At 36.6% G+C, this 27,405-nt stretch overlaps 1 protein-coding gene across 3 annotated transcripts in view; it reads left to right on the top strand.

The window, feature by feature from the left end:
- The window catches only part of kcng2 (potassium voltage-gated channel, subfamily G, member 2), a 56,479-nt gene that overhangs the window by 8,082 nt on the left and 20,992 nt on the right, over window positions 1-27,405 (top strand). For all 3 annotated transcript variants that reach the window (XR_012394937.1, XR_012394938.1, XM_685808.9), the window contains exon 2: window positions 8,230-9,112. Coding sequence is in view for 1 of the 3 variants with exons in the window: in XM_685808.9 (XP_690900.2) it covers window positions 8,309-9,112 (804 nt within the window). In the remaining 2 variants the exon portion in view is untranslated. The remainder of the gene's footprint in view (window positions 1-8,229; window positions 9,113-27,405) is intronic.

Genomic DNA, 27,405 nt, shown 5'->3' with positions numbered 1-27,405 from the left:
AAAAAAAAAATAAAAATAAATAAAATAAAATAAATAAAGCAACTTAAGAATAAAGAGTACATTTTAATTCTTGAGTGACTGTTCCTTTAAATTAAACTGAAACCATACTGGTCCAACAGCTGAAATTGTATTTGTTACTTGTAATAAAATGTAAAAAAAAAATCCTGCTTATTTAAATTCTATATATAATTCACATATGAAAATTCTAACAATATTTCATAAAATTAATATATATATATATATATATATATATATATATATATATATATATATATATATATATATATATATATATATATATATATATTAGGGCTGTAACGATACACGATATAAAATCGAAATCGCGACACTCAGATCTACGATCCTGTGTCGCGGTGTGATAAGGGAGAATCGCGACACACCCCGTGATACCTTTCCAATAACGTCACGCGTGCCTGCAAAAGTTGAGCTAATTAACACTTTTTTTCGTTCGACATTACGAGCACTGCTCCGTTTAAGCCCTCCAATATTTAGCCGGGTGAGCTCACACGGAGCTCTTAGTAAGGGACCGTCTGAATGGGATATCAAAAACAAAACCAACTTAACCCCGCTTGACAACCGACAACGCCAGAAACATTGCCAATGCTGTCAAAGCGGCCGGATTTTCAGCGCATATATGATGATTTGTTCACACTGTTAATGTGGCTGCGCAGAGAGGGATGGGCGTTCACCAGATGTCAGGTAACAGCGCAAACTTTTCTGCAACCGTGCTGTGCGCTTTCTGTTTGAACCTTTGAGAGTGCTGACTGACAGGTACTTTCAGTTAAGATGAACACAGTTTCTACAGTTATACTTTATTTAGAGATAAAGGTATATGGCTGTGCATACAATCACTCTATCTTGCTGGAGTTTATAGCCGTTTCGCTTTACTTCAGGACGCATTAATGCCGCTCTGAAGGTCTAATCGCTGTTTTAAGTTATCCAGAGCTGTATGAATGTTCAAATCTTGAATATCACAATAGTATTAAATATTACAATTGTAACAACACAGACAACAACACTTTTGCACAATCGATACCCAGCTGATTCAGTCGTTTCATAAGAGGACCGCACCTCTTCTTTTTTCCTTGTCAACATAAAGGCAGTGAGGTGCACCTCGTTTTTGGCCCCTTGTTTAACTGCAAGGCATAATTAATTAGCGGGACCATAACATGTAACCCGTGCCTACAGACACATTTGCCAAAGAAGCAAAATGGAAGAAGAATATTGCTGTTTGATACAGACCTGTTGATGCTAAACCAGCGCTTATGTTGACCTGGATCTGCGTAATAAACGCAACAAATAGGCTTTACTTTTTATTTTACAGCTTATAAAGCATGTACGCAGATTAATGCAATATCATATTTAAACAACAAAACTGTTTACAAAAAGTCTGAGCGCATTGTTGTTGTCTTTTCATCACGCAGCGCGCGCACTTGAACCGCGAGGGAGAGAGAGGAAACCATAGGCTATATCAGGACATAATCTTTAAAATAATGATTTCTATTAAAATGTAAATGTTTTTGTTATTATTATAATAACAGCGGGGCATTAAATAAATGCATATTTTCCGTGGAGCGGGCAATTTGAGGAAGTCTGCGATTTTTATTTGACGGAAGAAAAAAACATATGATTGGGAAAAAAAGCCTATGTCGGTTATTAAAAAGAATCAGTCAGTATTTTCGTTTTGTAATATAAATTAATTATTTAAGTGAAAATAATTTAGGGCAGTTATATTTATTTTATTCATTTTATTTAGATTATTCTGCTCTTCTGTGCTAAACACTGCAGGTGCGTGGAAATGCTCTGTTGTTATGTTCCGCTATTAATATTCTAACATACAAAAATAAATCAGTATTTTAAAATGCAATATTTAATGTGTCAGACACAAAATAGACACGTCAATTTGTTTAATATAAAATTAATAGTAATCTGACCAGTTAACCGGTAATAACCGATTAATGAGCGGCGGTTGTCGGTTAGCAAAATTAACGAAATGAGCATCCCTAGTAGCCATTTAATTTACTTTTTCTATGTAAGAGAACTTGATTGAAAAAGAATTTTCAACATGCTTGAACCATCTACACAATGGAGTTTAGTTCTGTTTGGTTTTTCAACAGTATTTTGTTACAAAGAAAACAGAAGTGAGCTTTGGCAATTTATTTATTTTATATATGGCTATATTTATATTGTTAATAATTTGCATAGTTAATATTGTTCTTTGATGTTTAGTTTATAAAGATTTTTCAAATGTTATTTAATAAAAAATAGTTTTAAAAATCTTTTTTTTCCCACCCCACATGAAAAAAATAATAAAAAATCGTGATACGAACCGAATCGTGGGTCAAAAATCGTGATACAAACCGAATCGTGGGTTTGGTGTATCGTTACAGCCCTAATATATATATATATATATATATATATATATATATATATATATATATATATATATATATATATATATATATATATATATATATATATATATGTAATATATATATTTCATAATATATAATGTATAATATATAACTGCAAACCTAGTACGTATAGCTGACTTCTTTCAAACTGAAAGATTTGTTTAAGATTGGACAGCTGATGGTGAAAAGGTTAACCCATGTTAAGAATATTTTCCAGTTATCTGAAGTACATTTATTTGATTTACTTGAACATGTTGTGTTGAAATCATTTATCACTGTTAGATGTTATTATATTGTCATCGTTTGACAATGAAAAGTTTGCCTCATTTACATTTTTAAATGCCTTGGCACCTACTTTAATTGGTACATTGTGTGCAGTTTGAGCTTCATGCAGGAAATGCTGGGTCATGTATTGACTCATTGACTGAGTGTGAACACATGGCATCTTTCTTCTGTTTCAGTTAGACAGTGACTCATTTGAATTTTTTTAGAGCCCTCTGGCCTCAAGCAACATGCTAAGCAATAAAATTAAGCTCTAATGAGACAGAAGCGGCATCTAACAAAGTTGGAAAATTTTAGACATTTAATTTTTCTTAGAAATAATGTAATCTTTATCTTATTTTAGTTGTGACTAAATCATTAGTTAAACAGTGTTTAAAAACAATGAACTCCTTTATTTTGTGGTAAAAAGGGTCTAAAGTTGGAGAACAATAATGACTGTAACACAACAAACAATTACACCAGATATTTCTAATGGTTCAGTCAGAAATCATCACTAGTCGCTCGTCTCCCACAGGGCATTACTAGTTTTTCTCCTGTGATCTTGATCAGCTCTTCTTCAGTCTCTTCCACAGTTGTGGTTTCTTAGTCATAATATTGTTTCTACTAGAGATTTTCAATCAAGTTTAAATCAGGACTCTGTGCAGGCCATTTTATTATTCAAGCTTTTTCAATTTAAAGGTAATGCTTAACCCATTTTATTGAGTGATAGGGGTTATGTTCCTAAATGAAAATGGCTGGCTGACTGGGCAATGAATGAAGGGAACTGCATGTTGACAAAAGAGCTTCTGATTAGCATTTACATTAACTCTGCCATCTACTTTATAGGCCAAATCCTGCTGCAGAAAATACCACCAAACCAAGACTCTTCCTCCTTCAAGTTTCCTTGACTTATTTACACATTTTAGGGTTTATCTTTCATCTGTTTGACTCTGAACATAATATTTCCTAATGGACCCTTATAAATAAAACCTGGTTTTATGACAACAGTGAACTCCAGGCCAATTCTCTGTCCCCGCAACATATTTCTCTGCAAAGCCTTATGAATATTTAACTGATAACAGATTTGTCTTTCAGTCCAAATTCTTTTAAATGACAAGACATTGGACTGTACATAAAGATACTGATTTGTTCATTGCTGAACTGATGGTCAATTCCAGTTGCTGTGTAGAACTGATTATCCTCTTTATCCTGTTCTCTCTCGCGTTGGACTGAGATTGTGAAGATGCAATATTTTATTCACAAACACTATATCAAAAGACACCAGCTGACCCGCTTTTCTTGGTAGGGTTAAAAAGAGTCAGTTTTGTTGGGGCATTTCAGGCACAGACCAAAATTCTTAGATTGGTGCTCCCACCTTGAACACCATGCCAAAAATGTATAACTTTCTCTCTAATTATATGTAACGTTGAGCTCATGAACGTTCAGTCATATTCACTGGGATAATTTCTAGCATAATAGTAAATATCATGATGAGGGAGACAGCATACTGAAATTACTTTTTGCTTTTTGAATAGATTATGTTTCAATTTAACAAAATGTTGAACAGCCTTTGTAAGACGTAATGGATGATTTTCAGAATTACAACCTGAATCCTCTGGCGTGAGAAGGTCTGTTTCATAAATCTCCTACTGCAGTCAGACTAATTATACTCATGTTCATTTGAGAGCACTGGACCTTGTGTGGAGAATATGGCTCATTTAGGAACTTAGCCATGAATAGAAAAGAATACATCATAATTAATTCCCCCGCTTTGGGATTCAGCTTGTGTTGTGACATGAATTTACTGCATCCTGAGACTTGTGAGCAATTAAGACTTCCAAAGCCACGGGAGCACCTATTTTCACCCCTGTTTGATAAAATATAAATATGGAGTCAGGAGAATGTGACGTATTAGAAAGTTAGTAGGAATTTTACAGCATGATTGTTGATGTTTATGTGTTTGTCTGTAGGTATTTTTGTTGAGAAGGATTGCCCTTAATGATCATCATTATGAAGCTGCTTATCATTTTAAATCTAGAGCTCAAGGAATAATTGATTATGTAAGGTGGATGGATGAAGTTGCTAAATTCTGTACACTTTCAAGTGTTTACTTGTTTTCAATCAACATTTTAAGTAGAGTAGCATTTCCCATTCATTTACATGACAATGTTTTAGGGGCTGCAAATGCAAACTTTGAAAGCTAGTTTCAAAGAGCAAACATAAAAATATGCCAGTTAGATCTCTATGTAAACTACAAAAAACATGATATTGCATAATATACTACTGCCCTGACATGAATAATACAATAATTTTTTCTAAATCAGTGTTAACTGGCATCATTTTGACAGAGTTGTCATCTCTACACAAAACTTGCAAGCAAAGAAAAAACCTTTTAGCATGTCGTTGTGTAATTGTACCCTTTTTTGGTGGTGGAATTCATTTACATATTGGTTATAATTAGGCCCACATGGAATCTGCGCGCACAGAATTCCACAGATTTTCTGCAGAATTTTGCAGATTTCTGCAGATTTTTAGCCCATCATTAATTCTGTTTATTTACTTGAGTAAATGTGTAAATCAAAAATTATTAAGGTTTTATTCAGTAATTTATTACTTTTTATTTTTATATATTAAGGTTTTAGTTATGATACTCCGCTGGATACTCCCAAAATAATTCCGCAGAAATCCGCAGATTTTTACCAAAATTCTCTGCAGAAAAAGCAAAAAACGTCCGCAGATTCCGTCTGGCCCTGGTTATAATATAGGTAAAAATGTTGCCCACTTTTCAATGCAAATAAAATCAACATACAAATGTGGCAAATGCACAATTAAAATATCCATATGACTTCCATATTTGCATGCTTTCACAACTTTCAGAGGAGGGTCCAATCTCAATTCGATTTTGTACCCCTTCCCCTTTCCCTTGGCCTTTGAAACAGAGTGTGAAGGGGAAGCACTTCAAAGTTTACCCTTAAGAAATGGGACAACACTACAACACAGACACACGTCATCATATGTCATTGCAATAGATCTGCCAATCGCGACTGCTGTAGTTATTCCAGTTGCGTTATTTTTTGGTTTTTATCTTCAGGAAACCACTGAAGGCAACGATATCATGTTATCATTATGATAAAATGTGGCAATAAACTTGTAACTACTGTGTATTTACACTGTGACCATATTAATCTACTGTATGTAAACACATGAAAATAACACTAACGTTACAGCATACACTGTAAAAAGCTCATTTCCAGCCACTAGACCTTTCTGACAGGGGATTTGAGTGTCATCGAGTGTCAGATGTGAAAACGTTTTGTGGGACTACTATACGGGGGTTATTATTATGGTTTATAGATAGCGAAAATTAGTGGCTTTTGTTTTAGCGTTTTTTTTTAAGTGGTAAAACTTAGACTCTATTATGAATGTATTAAAACATACTTATTTGTTATAAAAATTCATAATAATGACAAAAAATACTAATTTATGCATCTCTTTACTTCCGTGTGCAGCCATGCTGCCGTTGTAGATGGTGTATTCTGGGAAATATTCTTACCCCTCGGTTTCAAGTGTGGTCCTGAAAAATCAGTTTCAAGGGGTATCTAGCCCTTCCCCTCAGCCCTACGCCTTCAAACTAAAGAAAATTGGGACACCCATACCCCTTTATGTGAATGCTCAAAATCTAAGTATTGATTAAATAAAGACTGAAAGAGTTGTCAAAAGCTTTCTGATTGTGACACTGTAGTTATGAAGTTGATGTATTTCATTTATTGTTTATAATCTTTCATTCCCTTTTTGCCTAATGAATGTTATATTTAAGCCTCAAAGGTTGTGTTAATTTGTGAAGATTATCCATAAAATAAGTGTGTGTAAATTATAACATTTAGATTTGCAACAATCCAAAAGCTAATGAAAAAGTGTATATTATTATTATTATTAATTTTTTTTTACTAGGAATTCAGAATCAACTGAAGGGCTGGACCACAAACATGTGTCATCACTCCAGTGATTTTATTTAGATCAGCAATACAAGACAACAAACAAAGATATACTTAAAAATAAATAAATTTCTAAAACATTTGTAATGTGGTGTCTGAAAATGGATTTATACATCTGAAAATTTTTTGTTGTTTTTTTGTGTTGTTATTATAACAGTTTCTTTTTTATTTTATATTATTAAAACAAATGTTCTTAGTGGTTTGCGTAACAAAAACTATGTAATTTGTAAATACTGTAAATTTGTAATTTGTAAATCCAGAGACACTGAAAATTTCCAATTAATTACGGTTGTATTTTCACCTGTTGTTTGTGTTCTTTCTTCTGTGCTGTTTTCTGAGTAAATCCCAGCTCACTGTATGAACTGTAAGATCTCAGTTAACATAATGTCAGACTGAATGAAAATCAAAATGTGCCAAATACATGCAAGGCTCATCTGAAGTTTGCCATTATCAATCAACACATCATCAATCCATGACACATTCAGTAATCCAGATTCTGAAATAATAACACAGCAAACATAAACAATCTGTAACTTTAATTTTACTCATACCTTTGTTTTTTTCGACATTTTCCAGCAATGGTTTGAAGTTGTCTCGCTGATTGCTTAACTGAAGTCACACTGCAGGAAAGTGTCTGAAATCTTCTGACACTGCCAGAATTTCATTCAAAGAAAAGTTTGATTTGAACAGCTATTAAATGCCTGTCAGTGAATATGTCAAACATTCAAAGACCACAGATTTTAGGCCTGCTTTATTGGAATCTTTTAGGATTTCCAAAATTTGTCTCAGAAAAATAATGGCCGAAATTGCACATTGTGAGCTGGAACTATTGACCATATTCTTCACAAATGAGTGGGCGCAGCCATTTGAACCTTTTTGGCTCGGGACTTCTGGCCTCATTCACTTCCATTCATTTATAGACATTAAAAACAGCTTGTTCTGCTGCTTGATGTTTCAAACAGATATTATTCTACTTCTTATGTATAGTCATGTGCACACTTGTTTGTAGAGCAAGTAGTTTGACCATTTTCTGCCGTTTAATATTCCTAGTCATTTCTCCTGTAGGAAACAAAATCGAAATTTCTAAAACATTCTCAAAAACCAGCGCACTTCGAAGAATAAGGTCAATAGCAGAAGTGCTAAATTCAGTTTTGGGGAGTCACTGTCCTGTAGAGTTGCATTCCCATCCAAATCAAACTTATCTGAACTGGGTTTCTTTAAAGCTACAGGTAGTTTGGACCAAAACTCTACAGCACAAATGTCAAATCCAGTTCCTGGAGGGCCGCAGCTCTGCACAGTTTAGCTTTAACCCTAATTAAACACATCTGATCAAACTAATTGAGTCCTTGGGGCTTGTTTGAAACCTACAGATAAGTGTGTTGAAGCAGGGTTGGAACTAAACTGTGCAGAGCTGAGGCCCTCTAGGAACTGAGTTTGACACCTGTGCTCCTCAGGACCGTGGCTCTCCGAGACCAGACTTAGCTTGCCTTGAGCCATAGCATAACTCTTTATTAAAACCTCCCTGTTTTATCTCTCAGAGCTCAGCCATGATGAACACCATGACCCGGTAATCTGTGATTCTGTGGAGTGTACAGCCCACACATCCATGTGGCAGAGATGTACCAAGAGGTCGCTTTCCTAGCAGGCAGCACCGATCATCAGTTTACCTCCTTCCACTTTAACCCTTTGGAAAACAAGCATGAAATCAGCAGTAAAAAGGGAGTGTTTTACAAGCGCGCACAAGTGCAACGCAAGGCCACAGCACAGGAGGACGAAGTTCACAGAAATCGAGGAGCTGGAGCAGACGAGGGTTCTTTATTTGACCGTACTGCCATCATCAACGTAGGTGGCATTCGTTATCGCATACCGTGGTCCACTCTTGAGGAGTTCCCATTGACACGTCTTGGGAGGTTGCATAACTGCAACAATGCCGAGGAAATCCTGGACTTGTGCGATGACTATGATGCTCGCTGCAACGAGTTCTTCTTCGACCGAAGCCCCAGCGCCTTCCGGTCCATTGTCACGTTCCTGGCAGCCGGGAAGCTTCGGCTCCTGCGGGAGATGTGCGCACTGTCCTTTCAGGAGGAGCTGTCGTATTGGGGTGTGGAGGAGGCCAGTTTGGAGTGGTGTTGTTTGAGAAAGCTCCGTCTGCGGCAGGAGGAGCAGCGGGAGAGACTACGGCTAGAGGAGGAGGAGGCCGAGTTGACTTCTCCCCATTCTTGTGAGGAGGCGCCAGCAGTTGGGAGCCCAGAGGAGGGTCGTTTGTCGGGCTGCATGCACAGCCTAAGAGATATGGTGGAGAATCCTCACTCTGGTATTCCTGGGAAGATATTCGCATGCCTCTCTGTGGTGTTTGTGGCCATTACTGCGGTTACACTGTGTGTCAGCACCATGCCTGACCTAAGGGAGGAGGAGGAGAGGGTGAGTGTACACTTCAATGTTCTACAAACTATGGCTTGTGTCACTACATGTGTTTGTTCAGAAAATAGACAGTCTAGTAGATTATGAGATGCCTTGTCTCTCATTCTCGTGCTGTAGATGCTCTGTTTCACTGTTTCCTTGCTATTGAAATGCTAAGTTTTTACACTTACACTTATACTTTACATCATGTAAATAGCAAATGCACCATGGCGCGATGCAACTGACTCTTAAAGGTAATGGGAGATGAGACTCTGATTGGTTTATTCTCAAAACTCATTAATAACTCATTAAGAAAATAAACTCAACCCATTTAGACCATGCGCCACGGCGCAAAGCGGATTTTTCTGTCCTTAAATTAGCAAAAGTGGATTCTGACACGCCCTGAAAGCGTTTGCACCCTGCTCTTTGCACATGGACCGTCAAAATATAGCCCACAGTGTTCATATTGTTGTGTTCCTAACATATAGATCATCACAGAAAAGTTATATTTTGTATAGACAAACACTATGTGTGTTTCTATTACAAATTATTTAGCAAATCTTTAGCAATTATTTTAGCAGTCTATAAGAAAAAACTTTGCAAAATGACAACATTACCATTGACCATTGGTTGGTGACTAAATTTGTCATTAGGTTTATTTACACAACACACACCATTGAGTTTTCTGAATATTACATTTCATATTTTCAATTTTCAATTTAAATTTGTGCTATTTGAAGGGTAAAGGAAGCACATCGACTGATGTCTAAGGTAGCAATCGTTTGCAGTTGTAGTTACTATTAGTTACTCCTAATGGTAACTCAAACCCTTACCTGAAAATCCTATAATCCCTAACCCTACACTTACATCAAAATAGTAATTGTATGAATTTTTAAGAACAAAATCTAGTCATAATAGGTATGGCAAAAAAGCTAGTCACGGTCTTGTAGGTACAGTTGAAGTCAACACTGTTGGCCATTCTGTGATTTTTCTTTTTCAAATATTTCCCAAATGGCGTTTAAGAGAGCAAGGAAATTTTCACAGTATTTCCTATATTTATTCTTCTGGAGAAAGACTTATTTGTTTTATTTTAGCTATTTTAGCTAATGTAAATATCTCAGCTAGTATCATCAATAGTCTGACAATCTTGAAGTGTCTTTTATCAGCCGAGAAGTGAAATCTCTACATATCTACAATGATGCAGGTTGCATTGACATAGATGGTGCAAAACAGACATGTCCCACTCACTTACAGTTTCTATCAACCTCCGAATTGCACATGGATACTTTCTGGAGTCTGAATAAATTTTGAAGTTTGGAATCTTATTTTTTAAATATGGTTGGCTTATATTGTTGTTTGTGAAAGCAGTTATTCTATTCCAAATGTATTTGGCTGTTACAAAAACATAATGACTGATAGTTCTCTAGAGCATTTTGAAGTTGTTGCCATATTAATGACAGACACTAGGCATAATACAATTCTGTTAATTAACAATTAATAGGATAGTTCAGCTAAAGATGGTGAATGAGTTAGTGATGTTCTAAAGAAGCAATATTCTGGAAATTATACATTTGGATTGACTAACTTGGTTGAAAAGACAATAAATTTTGCCTTCATCTGATCAACCCAACGTAGGCTCATTTTGACAACGTAGCCCTATATACATACTGGAGATTGTGATTTATAGCCATGTATGGCTGTATATCATACCTTCATGCACCACTCCTTTTCTTGTTTCCCAGCTGACCACTTTCCTCGGTATAGACCGCTTTTCCACTGTTACCAGTTTGTCTGGTAGCTAGACATGTACATCGGCGGGCTTGAGATGCAAAGTGGAGTTGACCCTGACAATGGGGTTTGAGTCCAATGAAGAATGATTCAAGAAAGCAGATAAAACATAAGCCAAAAAATTTAAATAAACAATCAAATAATGGTGAGAACGTGGTAAAAGTCAGGCTGCCATAAGCATTGTGTGGTTGAGTTTAGGAAAGGGGGTGGGTGGGTCAGTCTGTGCTTTTTAAAGCACTATTGGTTGGGTTTAGGAAAGGGGGACGGTGGGGGATCGGTCGGTTGGTCAGTCAGTCAGTCGGTCAGTCAGTAAGTCGACAGCGGCCTCTGGTGGGCAGGCACGAATGATACTCGTGAGAGAAATTTGAGATCTGAAAAAGCATTCACAGCTGCCTCTGGTGAATTCGTAAAAACAAAAACTGCAAAAAAATAAATAAATAAAAAATACCTCCTGGAACGTATTTTGCTCTCTGCACAAATGTATATAGGGCTACGCAATCAGAATGAGTCTGGGTTGGATCAACCTGATGTTGGAGGGTTTCAGTCATTTTAGGAGGCTTCCCATCTTGCAAAAGTGAAGAATGACTAGAATGTTATGCTACCACTTAAAAAGAGTTTGTCAGATTATTAAGGACATTACCACTAGCTGCTGATTAAAACCTGTAACTGTACAGTAAATAAAGAAAGGTTTTTGATTAGATTTTTTTTAATTAAAATAATTTTGTTTTCCCTTAAATAACAACATTATTTTGCTTACCCCATTGGCAAATTATTGTTTAGGGAAAAACTCACCTAATTTTGGCATTTTAATTATTAGAACAAGACAATCTTTTTTGCTTGTCTAGAAAATGCTTTTTGATTTAAGGATTTTTAGATGTTTGGACTTGAAAAAAGACCAAAAAAAGCCTTTTTTCAGCGTGTGAGGGTCTGATAGTGTTCTCCTATTTTTAATTTGTAATAATTTTTTTATCATTTTTTATACTGTGCTTGAACAACTTCATAGCACTAACCATTGACCTTGAAATTAAGGAAATTAGAGTAAATGGAAAAACGACATTAGATCCGTGTCATCCTTTTTTTGCGCATAAAGACAACCTAAACCTCCTAATTTAGAGTATATCAAAACAAGTAAATAAAAAGTGCCTTTAAAAAAGAAAAGGAAATAAACAAAAGAAACACATTAAAATGAATACATACACTGTAAAAAATGCAGGGTTGCATATATTTACAAAAAGAAAAATATACATTGGAACTAACCAGTGGTTTGACATTTTCCCAGTTTGACAGTCGTCAGGTACAGTAATTGAATAATAAAAATAAAATGAATCATTATTAAGTTTACAAACAGGACAATTTCTTATTCCTGAATAAATTTAACGCATTATACAGTCACAGGCCTCAAAAGCACATACAAATGATAAATCATAAGACAAGCTCAACATTGCATATCCTATGATGTGACTATTGTGAATGATCACATTGCAATATCGATGCTGAAACGATATATTGTGCAGTCCTGATAGGTCATTAAGGTCATCAAATCAGTCTTTTCTGTCAGTACCAAGAACCTGATTTAATTGAAAAAAGGGATCTGGCTTTCAGTGTTATTACTCCAAAGTGCTGTAATAAGCTTCCACCTCACATTAGACGTGCTTCAACCTTACGGGCTCTATTTTAACGATCTAGGCACAAAAGCTAAAGCGCATGGTGCAAAAGCATTAATCCAAATGCACTTTTGCTATTTTAAGGACAAAAAAATACACTTTGCGACGCAGCATATAGTGTAGCAGGGTTATGCTTATTTTCTTTTGAGTTAAGGGTGTGGTTTGAGCATAACATGCAGTAAACCAATCAGAGTCTCATCTCCCATTCTCTTTAAGAGTCAGTTACATTACGCCATGGTGCATTTGCTGTTTACATGGCGGAATTTGTAAATGGAAGAACTGAACGCTTCACAAGCGAGAAAGCAGTTAAACAAACCATCTGCAGCACGAGAATAAAGAACAAGCCTCCTCCATTCGGCCTGTTTACTTTCTCTTTACTTTTACTCTTTACTCCTATACTTTAGTGGATAAGGAAATGGTGTCGTACGCACTCCACTGAAGACATCTATTAGCTTACATATTTAATTTCATTTGTTAAGCTCAAAGATTTGTTTAAAACCTATTTCTGAATTCAGTTCTAATTTTCAGCAAACTAATAAATGAACAAAAATACCAGAGTGTGGTTATATCCAAACGCATGTCCTATGCCCCATATGGTGATGCACATCCCAACAGATGGACAAATCTAAACTGGTTTTTATTAAAACAAATGTAAATATGCAAATACTACTACTAATAATAATAATCACATTATACAAAAGCAAATTGTTATGAATAAACTGAAAAAATCGCCCCAGACATGAAGAAGGCATGGAGGCAGTGGTTTATATATTTATGTAGAAAATAAAACTTTTTGTAATATTTTAATCCTTTAATTCTTTTTCATTTGTAAAGATATTTGCATATTGCGCTTAAGGCACACAATTAACTGCACTGGACTTTAGACCTGCTTTTAGCTGGTCAATTGCTCAGTCTATTTTAGTTCCTCAAAATAGCAACGCACCAACAATGTGCCTTAACATACCTCCTTTTAAGACCAGAACACCCATGAGTCCACAAAGCGGTGCAAATAGGTTTACTATTTAAACAACGTGGTGCAAAACGGGAAAATTAGGGTTGCTCTGGTCTGAAAACAGCAACAAATCGCGCCAAACACGTCTTGCACTAATGCAATCATTAATTTCATTTCATTTTCTTGTCAGCTTAGTCCTTTTATTAATCCGGGGTTGCCACAGCGGAACGAACCGCCAACTTATCCAGCAAGTTTTTACATAGCGGATGCCCTTCCAGCCGCAACCCATCTCTGGGAAACATCCACACACACATTCACACACTACGGACAATTTAGCTTACCCACTTCACCTGAACCACATGTCTTTGGACTGTGGGGAAAACCGGAGCACCCAGAGGAAACCCACGCGAAGGCAGAGAGAACATACAAACTCCACACAAAAACGGCAACTGAGCTCAGGTTCAAACCAGCGACCCAGTGACCTTCTTGCTGTGAGGCGACAGCACTACCTACTGCGCCACTGCCTCGCCATGCAATCATTTGTTGTAAAAAAGTGCTATATAAGGAAAATACATGCTTGCATACATAGAATTCATTTTACACATAGATATACACTGAAAATCACTCACTTACTTTACTTCGCTGATCTCCTTCTTTATCAGGGGTCGCCAAAGCGGAATGATTCAGTCACCAATGAGCCAATTCACTGAAAATAAATTGAAGAAATTCATGTGATTCAGACTTCACTGATAAAAGTTTGTTAAACAAAACTTCAGAATTTGCTTAAAGAGCAAAGATAATGATCTTTGAGTTAAAGTAGCCATTTAAACAGCCCTGGACATAAAAGCAGCCCTCACTTTGGCCTTTGACAAACACTGAGCTCTCCTTCATCTCTGCATCCCTCTGCGCTTGATGATGTGAATCATTTTCTCTGTAAACAATTGAGATACTTGAGATGTTTGCGTAAGATGTGTGTGAGAAAGGGAGAGACTTTCTTACTAGCTCAACTGTGTACTGTAGGGGGATTTTTTTTTCTGACAGAAACAGGCATGACAGCCTGGGGGACAGCATCTCAAGTCCAGGGCCCAATCTCATGAATACCAAATTAGCCATATTCCACAGAACTATTGTAAAAGCCTGGCAGCTGTTCCTCTATCACACACACATGTGCCTACTCACTTTCACATAAACACACACACAAACACACACTCAGAAAACACACACAGACACATACTAACACATACATGCCAACACTCACCTGGCTTTGTTTCAAAATATTCCTCAGGACATCCTAGTGAGTTGTATTGCATAAAGACAATTATTAAAACAGACTAAACTGTTTATCATTTAGACTTTTAATTATGTATTTACTTAATCAGTTTAGAGATTGTGGAGGACATATCCAAAGAGTGTTGTGTTAGCTTCAAGGACAGTTTTTTTTGACAAACTATGAAAGATTACACACATTCTTTGATTTAAGGAATGCTTTATAAAATCATAATTGTTTGTTTGTGTGTGTGTGAGTGCGTTTGTGTTTGCGCAATATGCACCCTACCCCTAACCGCAATCCTCAAATAACATTTTTATCATTTTTACATTTCAAAACAATTATCCTATTTTGTTGATGTTAATCAACAAAATGTCCCTGTTGGATAAAACATGATTCATTGTTTTATAATTGAATATTTTACCAATTCGAGGTGACGCGGTGGCGCAGTAGGTAGTGCTGTTGAGCCTTGGTGTGTGAAGTTAGCATGTTCTCCCCGCGTTCGCGTGGGTTTCCCCCGGGTTTCCCCCGGGTGCTCTGGTTTCCCTCACAGTCCAAAGACGAGGTACTGGTGAATTGGGTAGGCTAAATTGTCCGTAGTGTATGAATGTGAATGAGTGTGTATGGATGTTTCCCAGAGATGGGTTGCAGCTGGAAGGGCATTTGCTGCGTAAAACATGTTGGTGGTTAATTCCGCTGTGGCGACCCCAGATTAATGAAGGGACTAAGCTGAAAAGAAAATGAATTAATTAATTTTACTAATTCTTGTAGCATCTTCTTTTATATTTATTTAATGTTTACTCAACTTGTAGCAGGTTATTTTGGGTTTGCTCTATTTTTCCTATTAACTATTGTATCTTTAGGACTCTGCCTTAAAGTTTTAAAGAAATCAAAACTAACCATATGATTTTGCGGTGGACAATCCATCTGTGCATGTCATTTTTAAAAAATAATTGTTTGCCCTTATAATCTTTCATAGAAAAGGGCTTCCTGCTTTTTTTTTCAATTTAACTGTCAGATTACATATATCTTAGGAATTGGGCATGACTACCATATTTAGCCACACCCCTCCAACTGTCCAGTTTTAACAACAAACAGAAATGGTAAGAAGGAAGTTGTAATAACTCTCACCAAACCCTTTTCTAAATCTTTCAGAATAAAACGCCTACTTTACTACATCCATTCAGCCAATGTCTGGAAAAACAAGCCACGCCCAATGTTTGCTCATTTAATATTCCATTTCAGGAACTGCATCACAATACAAAAAAAGATTCTGGTTCATGTGGACTTTAAACGTACTAGGTTTTTGGAACAGATCTTGCATCTACTGTTTACATCTACTTATAGCACACTGACTGGCCACTTTTTTAGGTATACCTTCCTAATGTGTTTAGATCCACCTTTGGATTCAGAAAATGGCACAAATTCAGTGGGGGTGGGGGAATAAATTGTGGAAAAAAAATTTTTTTTAATTTTTTTGGCTGTTGCTTCGGTGTGACTGAGGAAAGTTGAATGTGCTGTCCAGTTTGTGTTTGCCTTATAAATGACAATAGGCTAGTTTTTAATTTAAAACTTGAACAGCATCCCTTTTTGTTTCGATAAATAATGTAATAAATCAAAGTATTATTCTCATTTTTTTTCTAAATCTTTAGGAAATGTTTTTGGTACATCAAAAAGTGTGGTTGATGACCATCTGACAAGCTAATCCAGCAAATAATAGTGGTTAAAAAGTATTTAAACCTCATAATTAAATAGAAAATGAGGCTAATAACTGCAAAAAGGTCAGTTGGTATTTCGCTCCGGGTGCTCCGGTTTTAAGTCCAAAGACATGCTTTATAGGTGAATTGTGTAAGCTAAATTGTCCTTCAAGAGTTCACACTTAGCTGATGATTTACAAAGCTTATTTGGCATGCTGTCCCGGGAGAGAGCCCCGAGCTCAAGGGCTCCTCGAGCCCGGGGCTTCCTCCCGTTGGCAGAGCAAGAAGGCAGCCCGAGCTCGGTGGACCTCAGAACTCCCCTGCTGCTGTAGCTAAGGGAACGTAAGGGATTAGACAAGCTTAATTGTTATGTATGTTGAATGTCTTTGGATGGTGGGAGGAAACCGGAGAACCCGGGGAAAACCCACGCGGACACGGGGAGGACATACAAACTCCCCACAGAAACACCCACCGGTCCTATGGAACTAGGGCCGGCAGTATTCTTGCTGTGTGGCTCGCAGTGCTAACCACTGGACCGCCGTGCCACCCAATCACAGGTAAAGGAGGAGAATAGGGGAGGAGGGGGGTTTCTTCCAAACGAAGATGTGGCTTAGGGCTCATATGATTGGAAGATTAGTGATTAGCAAATGCGAGACTGGCCGTGATAAATCATAAGCACGTGATCCTCTCGAAATTAGTTTATGAATAAACTTCACATAGTGTGGGAATGGGAGTTTATGGGTATTTCCCAGTGATGGGTTGGTGCTAGAAGGGCGTCCATCCAACATATGCTGGATAAGTTGGTGGTTCATTCTGCTGTGGTGACCCCACATTAATAAAGGGACTAAGCTGAAAAGAAAATGAATGAATGAATGAATGAATAAATGTTTGTAATGTACAGCAAACACAATGCAGTATTTGATTATACCTGAATTTAGCTAGAAGACATCTTTATTATTTATTGATTTATTATATCTTAATTTGTATCTTTTTCTTAATGAATGTATTTGTTCTTGTCGGTTGTTTATTATATTTTATGCAGAGGTACAGAATCATTCCAATCAATCTAAAATGATCAATTCTTCCAAAAAGTCATCTAGTGAAATTGTTATCACAATATGTATATTACAGAATGAAAAAGTATTGCATTGTTGGATACTTCAAATATTGTGCAGCTCTACTGTAAATCCATAATTGAAATTTCTCATTTCAGTACATTACATTGCAAAAGGGCTTTATTCTGAGATGAGATCTTTTGACAGTTGAAGCTCAATATAGTGAACTAACTGTCATGGTAAAGAAATCAGTTTGAGATGACTTGAGCATTATGACAGTACATTATCCTACTGGAAGTAGACATTACGAGAATTTGGTTATTAAAGGATTAAAATGATAGGCAAGATTAATAATTTAGGCTGTGGCATTCTACAGAATTGAGTTGAGATACTAATCGACTCAACGTGCGCTATGAAAAATACCACAAATATTATAGAAATATCTTTTGATACAAGGCAGGATGAATACTGTACATCTGTTCATGTTTTCACACAGTATTTTGACCTTACCATTCAAATGTTTTAAGCTAGACACACACACCACAAGATAACTTGTCTGATTTCCGACAATCTTTGATAAACTCTCGATTATCTTAGTGGTTCTAAAAATGATCTTAAAGTATTCTCCTGTGGTGTGAGGTGTTGACTGACTTAATCTGCATGGAAAGATGACAGAGGCACTCGGATGATGAAACGTGAATATTTCACATGTTCAATATTTATTATCAGTAATCCTGATGCGTCAAGGGAAGCCGAAGGACAAATGTGCAAATAAGCCGGAGATTATTACCTGAAATGACTCAATATCCAATATTGACAGAAGCATAACAAACACAGTCGTGGTTCAACACAAAGTGAAATGGATTTGTATATCAGCCATCAGATTTTAGGGGATAAGTTCAAAGTTCATGTTAAGTTTAGATTTACAGTTAGGTTTATTTGCTCCTTAATTGCTATACAACTATTGTTTCCCTCTGGGGATAATTAAGGTAATTGCACACTGAATCTGAATTTTTTCCTGTAATTTTCACATGTTAACAAACACATTTGATGACATGTTGGGTCAATTGTGTTTACACATAGCCTCCGAAACATTCTCCGGACAAAAAAATGAATCGGTTGTATTTGTTTCTGTTTTTTGCATCCACAAAGGTGTTTTGAGATGTGTTTTGACAATTAAGGTTTGCCATACAAGCAAAAGGCAAAATCCAAAAGGCATTGAAAAAATTTATCCACATGGTGTCAACACAAATCCTATATTATCTAAAATGCATTAACAGATTAATTAATACACATTAATTGGATTCATTAATATGCATCGGACTTGGGGTGCAAGCACTGTAAACACAAATAAGTTGAGACTACTCAAATGATTTAAGAAAAGTGATTCCCTCAATTCATTTAAGTAATGGAAAATCGACAACTCAATTTATTGAGTTGACCAAATGTGGTCTCTTCATTGAATTAACTTAAATGTTTAATTATAGATGACTTGAAATTGGCTAATAAACTAAACTTTCAAATCAGCTTTTATACACTTTACTCACTTACTCCCTGGGCCGTTTATATCGAATTCGATATTTAGCAGCACTATGTTGATGTTTCGTAACAACAGATTTTTACAAGCTGAGTTGTTAGCCCAACGCTCAACCCCGAACCTGGAGTATCAGGATATACAAACATACACTACGGACAATTTAGCTTAGACCCACCTATAGCACACGTCTTTGGACTGTGGGGGAAACCGAAGCACCTAGAGGAACCCCACGAGAACATTTCGACTCCACAGAGAACCGGCGACCTTCTTCCTGTGAGGCGACAGTACTAATCACCGAGCCACCATGTCGCCCCTGTGTGTATATCATTCATTCATTCACCTCCAACTTATCCAGAATATGCTTTTTACGCAGCAGATGCCCTTCCACTCGCAACCCATCACTGGGAAACATCCACACACACCAGTTGACACACACACTATGGACAATTTAGCTCACCCAATTCACCGCCACCTTGTCCTTGGACTTTTTGGGGGAAAGTGGAGCACCCAGAGGAAACCCACGCTACCGCGGGGAGAACATGCAAACTCCACACAGAAACGCCAACTGACCCAGCCGAGGCTCGAACCAGTGACCTTCTTGCTGTGAGATGACAGCACTACCTATTGCGCCACTGTTTCACCCCTGTGTGTATATCAATTAAGAAAAATGTATATAAGGATTTAAATCTCTACTTACTAATTTACTTTTCTCTTTCGTCAGATGGGTTCAGTTTGTGCCTCTGTCCTGCTGCGCTTCAGCAAAATTCAGCATCACAAGCAAAATGATCACCGTGTGTCATATAAAATATAATGACCAATCAGCGTGGTTGTCAAGGCAGAATTTCAAGTGCAACCAATCATTTTAAACAAAGACATGGTGAAGTATTTAAAGAAATTAAAATGTTAATTAAAATATTTTTTGCTGCCTAATTAGTTTGTTAAATACAGCTGTTTAAGTTTTAATGCCAAAACTTTAGGTAATGTCAAGTTCATTCATTCATTCATTTTCTTGTCGGCTTAGTCCCTTAGTCCCTCAGGTTAGTTTTTACGCAGCGGATGCCCTTCCAGCTGCAACCCATCTCTGGGAAACATTAACACACACACACACACTACAGACAATTTAGCCTACCCAATTCACCTGTACCGCATGACTTTGGACTGTGGGGGAAACCGGAGCACCCGGAGGAAACCCTTGGGAATGCAGAGAGAACATGCAAACTCAACACAGAAACGCCAAGTGTGCCGAGGTTCAAACCAGTGACCCAGCAACCTGCTTCTCTACCTGCGCCACTGCTTCGCCTGTAGTGTCAAGTTATATTAACTTAAAATCTTTAGTAATGACAACCCTGGCATTGACAGTAATATTTGTGCCCATTTTTTTAAAAGATTTGAATAGGAAAAAAATGTAGCCAAACCTTTTGTACTTCAGTATGCAAAAATCTTTATAGTTAGGGTTTAGGTACAAATTTCATTTTTAAAATAAAATGATCTTCCTGGGTAAACAAACATTTAAGTTTTAAATGTTTTAATGTGTACCCAGCTTTAACAGAAATTGAGACTCAACAGGCCAGACAATGTTTTCCAATTTTCCATTGTCAATTTTCAATGAACTTATGTGAATTGTGGTTCTTGGCTGACTGGAGTGTCTCTTGTCCTATTCTCTGCTGCTGTAGCTCATCTGCTTCAAGTAAAGTTGACGTTCAGAGAGGCTCTTCTTCAGATCTTTTTTATCTATTTGAGCTTCAACAAGTGATTTTTGCCCACAGAACTGCCACTTACTTGGTATTTTCTCTTTTTCAGACCATTCTCTTTAAAATCCAGTGATGATTGAGTGTAGAAATCCCAGGGGATCAGCAGTTTTAGAGCAGCCCGTCAGATAAAAACTACCAAAATGACTCAAGTGACCTTTCTAACCCACTCTGATTCTCGGTTTGAACTTTAGCAGATCGTCTTGACTATGTCTGCATGCCTGAATTGATTGAGTAGTTGCTACTGTATGTGATTGGCTAATTGGATTTTTGCATATTTGCATAAATTAGCAGGCATAGGTAATAAAGTGGCAGTGGGTGTTTTTGCATTAAAGACCCCACATATTCACCTATTTTTGACGAGTAGCAACAGCGTAATTGTCCCCTAACAGTTTAAAACATTAAGCTTTTAAAAATGTAGCAGCATTGAACTTTACAACTCAAAAACACTATAAATAACATATTAATCAAGCTTAGTACATGTAATAACATAATTATGACCCTATATCTGAAACCCCTTGACTATTAGTGATGGTACTGACATCAGATGTGATTAGAGGTTAAGGGGAAGCCCAACAAACATAACAATTCTCCTGTGCCCAGAGCATTTGTCAGCCTCTGAGTTCTGAATTAGGAGTGTTTGTGTACTGAAGCACAGCCTTTCGCATGACATCAATAAAGATGGAGAGATTAAAGCAGAGAGAGAAAGAAAGAGAGAGCGAGTGAGCGAGGTGTCTTCACAATCAAAGGGCCACACTGAAGAACAGCAGGAGGAAACCAGGGAGCTCTTTATCTTCAAAGAGACAATCAGTCACTGCCTGCAATGAATTCTGCTCCGGAACCTCTCTCTCAGCACACACACTGAAACAGATCTTCTGTATGAATATACATGCAGACACATGCATAAACAGTCACAAACACAAGCACAGGATACAGGCAAACACACAGTTGTCTCTTATAACCTGCAGGAACGGACTGTGAGGCATATTGCAGGGCTAATCAATTATAGTTCAGAGAGGTCCATTTTCTTTATTTACTTCCCAGTGAATGTCTGGAAAATACATTGTGGTTGTTGCTGTTGTTGTTTGAATAGTTATACATTTTAGTATGTGTAAAATAAAGAAAAAGGTAAACTAAACAGTCAAAATAATCATCAAAAACAACACTGCTCAAAAATCTGTGCATCATCATCCTGACACAAACTCACAGAATTCAGCTTTTAGATCAAGAAAAACTACTGCCATTAATGTCCATTCATACACTCTCAAAAAAAAAAAGAAGCCTTTATCTTTACAAATAATAAACATCTTTAATTAACATTTAATTTTGTCCCAAAACTTTTTTTACAATGATAAAAATTATATTATTTTACTTAATATATTTTAATATTTGGGGCATTTGGCTAAAGCTGCTTCATTATTTTCAAAACTAAAATCAAAATATCCCATGTTTTAGTGTTTCTTCATTTTTTTCAGAGTATTGTGGATATTTTCTTTCATAGCTACAGTCAATAATGCTGTTAATACATTTATTCTACGCAAAAAAAAAAAACATCATACAAAGGCCTCCAAAACTTTTAGCTTGAACTTTTTTTATCGTGATGAATTCCTGATGCTTTTCACTGTAATTTTATTCATAAATCACCCAGTGCAAATATTTTTTATGTTAAAATGTTTGTTAAAGTAATTTAAATAAAGACAACAGTAAAACTGTATAAATCCCGTATTAGGAAATATTATTTAAAATTAAATAAATAAACCTCAATGCGTACAGCATTCATAAAGGATTTAACTGTTGAACTGTACAAATGTTGACAAAAAAAGCACATGATTGGTAAAAAAAAATTTTTTCGCAGTATTACATTGAAAGATTTATTCATTTTCTTTTCGGTTTAGTCACTTTATTAATCTGGGGTCGCCACAGTGGAATGAACCGCCAACTTCCAGCTGCAACCCATCTCTGGGAAAATCCATACACACTTATTCACACTCATACACTACAGACAATTTAGCCTACCCAATTCACCTGTACCGCATGTCTTTGGACTGCGGGGGAAACTGGAGCACCCGGAGGAAACCCACGCAAACGTAGGAAGAACATGCAAACTCCACACAGAAACACCAACTGACCCAGTCGAGGTTCGAACCAGCGACCACATTGAAAGATTAATTAACATTAACTCATTCAAATTTATTTAACATTAAAGAGCAAACACAAAGTGAGCATTGTGAAAGACACCGTTTACGCTGGTGCGTTTTTTTTGTTTTACACTATTTTGACATTTTAGACTCCAAAAAACACTGGCTATGTTACTGGATCTAATCCATAATGGTATTGAATGAACAAAAACAATCAACAAACTGAAAAAAAATTTAGCAAATTAACACTGAAAATTAAGAGGAGCAGGTGAACAAAATCTTTAACCATGGTAGCAGATTTTTAGTTGGGGAAAAAATGAAAACAAAAGAAAACTAAACACCTACATACATACATAAAGTACAAACAAACACTAGCTGTTTCCCTATTCAAAAGCTGCATCATTCGAAGGGAACAGGCAGTGTCCAAGATGTAAATTAAAAAAAAAGATCGTTGCATTATTATTGTCAAAAGGTCTGAGTATTTTCTAAATATGTGACGCCATGAGCCTTTTTCAAATCCAGCCACTTTGCCGTTCCCAGAAATGTTTTTGTAGCAGCTTAAATTTTGAACCCTGTGCCAGTACAAAAGCCAACTCAAAGCCTGACCAAACTCTCAATTCATTCATTATACAACAGCAAACAATTACATTATCACAACAGAAACATTATCTGTGGCCTCTGAGGAAACCTGCTGTTATCTGTAATGAGTTTGCGATGTGCTATAATGCCTCAATTAGAGAATTAGTTGAGCGACTCAGAAACAAACTGAAGAGAGAAAACACTTGAGTCCCGTCAAAATAAATGTCATGTTTTTTTTGTGTTTTTTTTTTAGCACACTTGATTATTGCACAGATTGAAGAAGTGCACTTGAAATGTTAAATAGTGTTTCTACTGAATGTTCCTTCAAATAAAATACTTGAAATAAAATTAAAGCTACTGAGAGTTAAATATTTACTCTCAAATATTTAAATATAAATATTTACTCTCAAATATTTACTTATCATGTTAGCTATAAGTCTCCTTTTTTTGAGCATAGAGCTTATAATGACATTTTCAAATTGCTATAAATCTTGCATTTATTGAACCAAAAAAACTTATTTTGTTCTCATTTTAGATACTTGGCAAATTATGGTAGAATTAAGTTAATTTTTTAAAGAGAAAGTCTTATTTGCTTTATTTCGGCTGGAATACTCTACTGCAGCACCCGGAGCTCGAACACCATTTTAAGGACAATATTATTAGCCCCTTTAAGTTATATTTGTTTTCGACAGTCTACAGAACAAACCATTGTTATACAATAACTTGCCTAATTACCCTAACCTGCCTAGTTAACCTAATTAACCTAGTTAAGCTTTTAAATGTCACTTTAAGCTGTTTAGAAGTGTCTTGAAAAATATCTAGATAAATGTTATTTACTGTCATCATGGCAAAGATAAAATAAATCAGTTATTATAGTGATGAGTTATCAAAACTATTATGTTTAGAAATGTGTTGAAGAAATCTTCTCTGCGTTAAAAATAAAAAAAATAAACAGGGGGCTATTAATTCAGGGGGGCTAATAATTCTGACTTTAACTGTATATATAACTATATGTTTTTAAACGTCCATGTAAATAATATTGTTTTTATAAATTTTTTGTATTTTATACATATAGATAATGCACACATATACACTTACTGGCCACTTTATTAGGTACAACTGTACAACTGCTCGTTAATGCAAATTTCTAATAAGCCAATCATATGGCAGCAACTCAATCCATTTAGGCATGTACACATGGTCAAGATAATTAGCTGTAGTTCAAACCAAGCATCTGAATGGGGAAAACTTTAAACGTGGAATGGTTGTTGGTGCCAGATGGGCTGGTCTGAGTATTTCAGAAACTGCCGCTCTACTGGGATTTTCACGCACAACCATCTACAGGGTTTACAGAGAATGCTCAGAAAAAGAGAAAATATCCAGTGAGGAGCAGTTCTGTGGGCGCAAATGCCAGAGGTCAGAGGAGAATGGCCAGACTGGTTCCAGCTGATAGAAAGGCAACAGTAACTCAAATAACCCATCACAGCCGAGGTATGCAGAAGAGCATCTCTGAACGCACAACACGTGCAACCTTGAGGCGGATGGGCTACAGCAGCAGAAGACCACAGCGGGTGCGACTCCTGTAAGCTAAGAACAGGAAACTGAAGCTACAATTAAAACACGCTCACCAAAATGGACAATTTAGAAGATTTTACAAAATAGAAGATTGGAAAAATGTTGCCTGGTCTGAAGAGTCTGGATTTCTGCTGTCACATTGGGATGGTAGTGTCAGAATTTGGCGTCAACAACATGAAAGCATGGATCCATCCTGCGTTGTATCAATGGTTCAGGCTGGTGTTGATGGTTTAATGGTGTGGGGCATATTTTCCTGGCACATTTTCGACTTATAAGTACTAATTGAGCATCGTGTTTACGCCACAGCCTACTCAAGTATTGTTGCTTACCATGTCCATCCCTTTATGACCACAGTGTACACATCTTCTAATGGCTAATTCCAGCAGGATAACGCACCATGTCTTAAAGTGCGAATAATCTCAGACTGTTTTGTTGGACATGACAATGTACAATTCACTGTACTTAAATGGCCTCCACAGTCACCAGAGCTCAATCTAATAGAGCACCTTTGGGATGTGGTGGAACGTGAGATTAGCATCATGGATGCAAAATATTTCCAGCACCTTGTTGAATCTATGCCACAAAGGATTAAGGCAGTTCTGAAGGCAAAAAGGGGGTCCAACCTGGTACTAGTAAGGTATACCTAATAAAGTGGCCAGTTAGTGTATATTTTATAAAAAAATACTTTTATTTTGGACTTGATTAATTGTGATTAATCTTTGCTTTGCACAAATTTTTAAATGCAAAATGTTATATAGAAAAATGTAGTATTACAAAATAAGTAAAAGCATACCAAAGTTGTCATTTTTTCTCATTAATTGGTGTGGTTTCCATTTATAACTTTGAAATAAAAAGGTTTGAATGAAATTTGTCAGTGTACTTGAGTTTCAAGCTTTTTACCTCACTGCATGTATACACAATTTACAACAAGCACATCAGAACTGTCGTAAACATTAATTTAGCCTTTAACAGGGATCTCAAAGTGCCAACTAATGTTAAGAGTGTTAACACTCAAACAGTTATCGACAAAACGAATGATTTTGCACTCTCATGCCTTTTTATCACGGGCGACTGATCCCATCCATCTCAGTTTAAATGCCCCTCTGAGATCCTGGACCGACTCTCTGACAAAGAGGAGAGAGCAATATTAGAGTTGTCAGTCTATTTAGCCTCTAACGGAGTGCTTGACCCTGAGTTATGATGTCTAGCAGCTGCTGAAACTGAGAAAGCAGGACAGAAGGTCTCACCCAACATTTTGTTCTCATGTCATTCTAAATGAGTGTTGACAGAATGACGCAAGCGACGCAGTCATGCTTGATGAATGTTACAAATATTGATGGTATGATTAAAGCAAGAGGACTTAATTGCTTCTGTCAGTCCTCTGAATCAGCTCGTTAAGGAGTAACATACTGTTTCCGGCTTCATGCCATGAATTGAGAAAACTCGTACCACCCATTTACAGTATGACCACTCTTTAGCAGTATTCACACATTACCCAATCTTTTAAAAAAATCATGGTCTCTGGATCTCTGGATTTGCTGCATCCCAAAATTTTAATTAATTATAAAAGATAAATCAATTAGGCATGCATATCCTGTTAAAAAATACAATTTTGATTTTCAATTATATTACAACCAGTGCTGAGAGAAATGCATTAGAAAAGTAATGCATTAGCTAATTAGTTTTTACTGTAACCCAATAACCCAGTGGCGCAGTAGGTAGTGCTGTCGCCTCACAGTGAAAAGGTTGCTGGTTCAAGCTTCGGCTGGGTCAGTTGGCGTTTCTGTGTGGAGTTTGCATGTTCTCCCTGCATTCGCGTGGGTTTCCACCGGGTGGTCAAGTTTCCTGCACAGTCCAAAGACATTTGGTTCAGGTGAAGTGGGTAGGCTAAATTGTCCGTAGTGTATGAGTGTTTATGGATGTTTCCCAGAGATGGGTTGCAGCTGGAAGGGCATCCGCTGCGTAAAACGTGCTGGATAAGTTGGCGGTTCATTCCGCTGTGGCGACCTCGGATTAAAAAAAGGGACTAAGCCAAAAAAAAAAAAAATGATTGAATGAATGTAACCCACTAGACTAAAGTAAGACCAAACTGATCCAAACTTGGTAATATTTCACCTAGTTAGATTTATCAATAAAATATAAACAAACGTTGTGACTGCTGTTTAATGTTTATCAGTATTAATTATAATCTTTAAATGTTGCGCATCCTAAGTGAAATGGAATGGTGGTTGAGTTCCCACTAACATTGCTGCTAGTTATTGTCCAACTAATGCATCGTTTTCACATCCAGCACAACATAGGCCTTGTTTCCACT

Source organism: Danio rerio, chromosome 19 (genome assembly GCF_049306965.1).
Source record: "Danio rerio strain Tuebingen ecotype United States chromosome 19, GRCz12tu, whole genome shotgun sequence".
Classification (NCBI taxonomy): domain Eukaryota; kingdom Metazoa; phylum Chordata; class Actinopteri; order Cypriniformes; family Danionidae; genus Danio; species Danio rerio.
The sequence above is the reverse complement of the archived record's forward strand: the minus strand, read 5'-3'. Positions and strand labels throughout refer to the sequence as shown.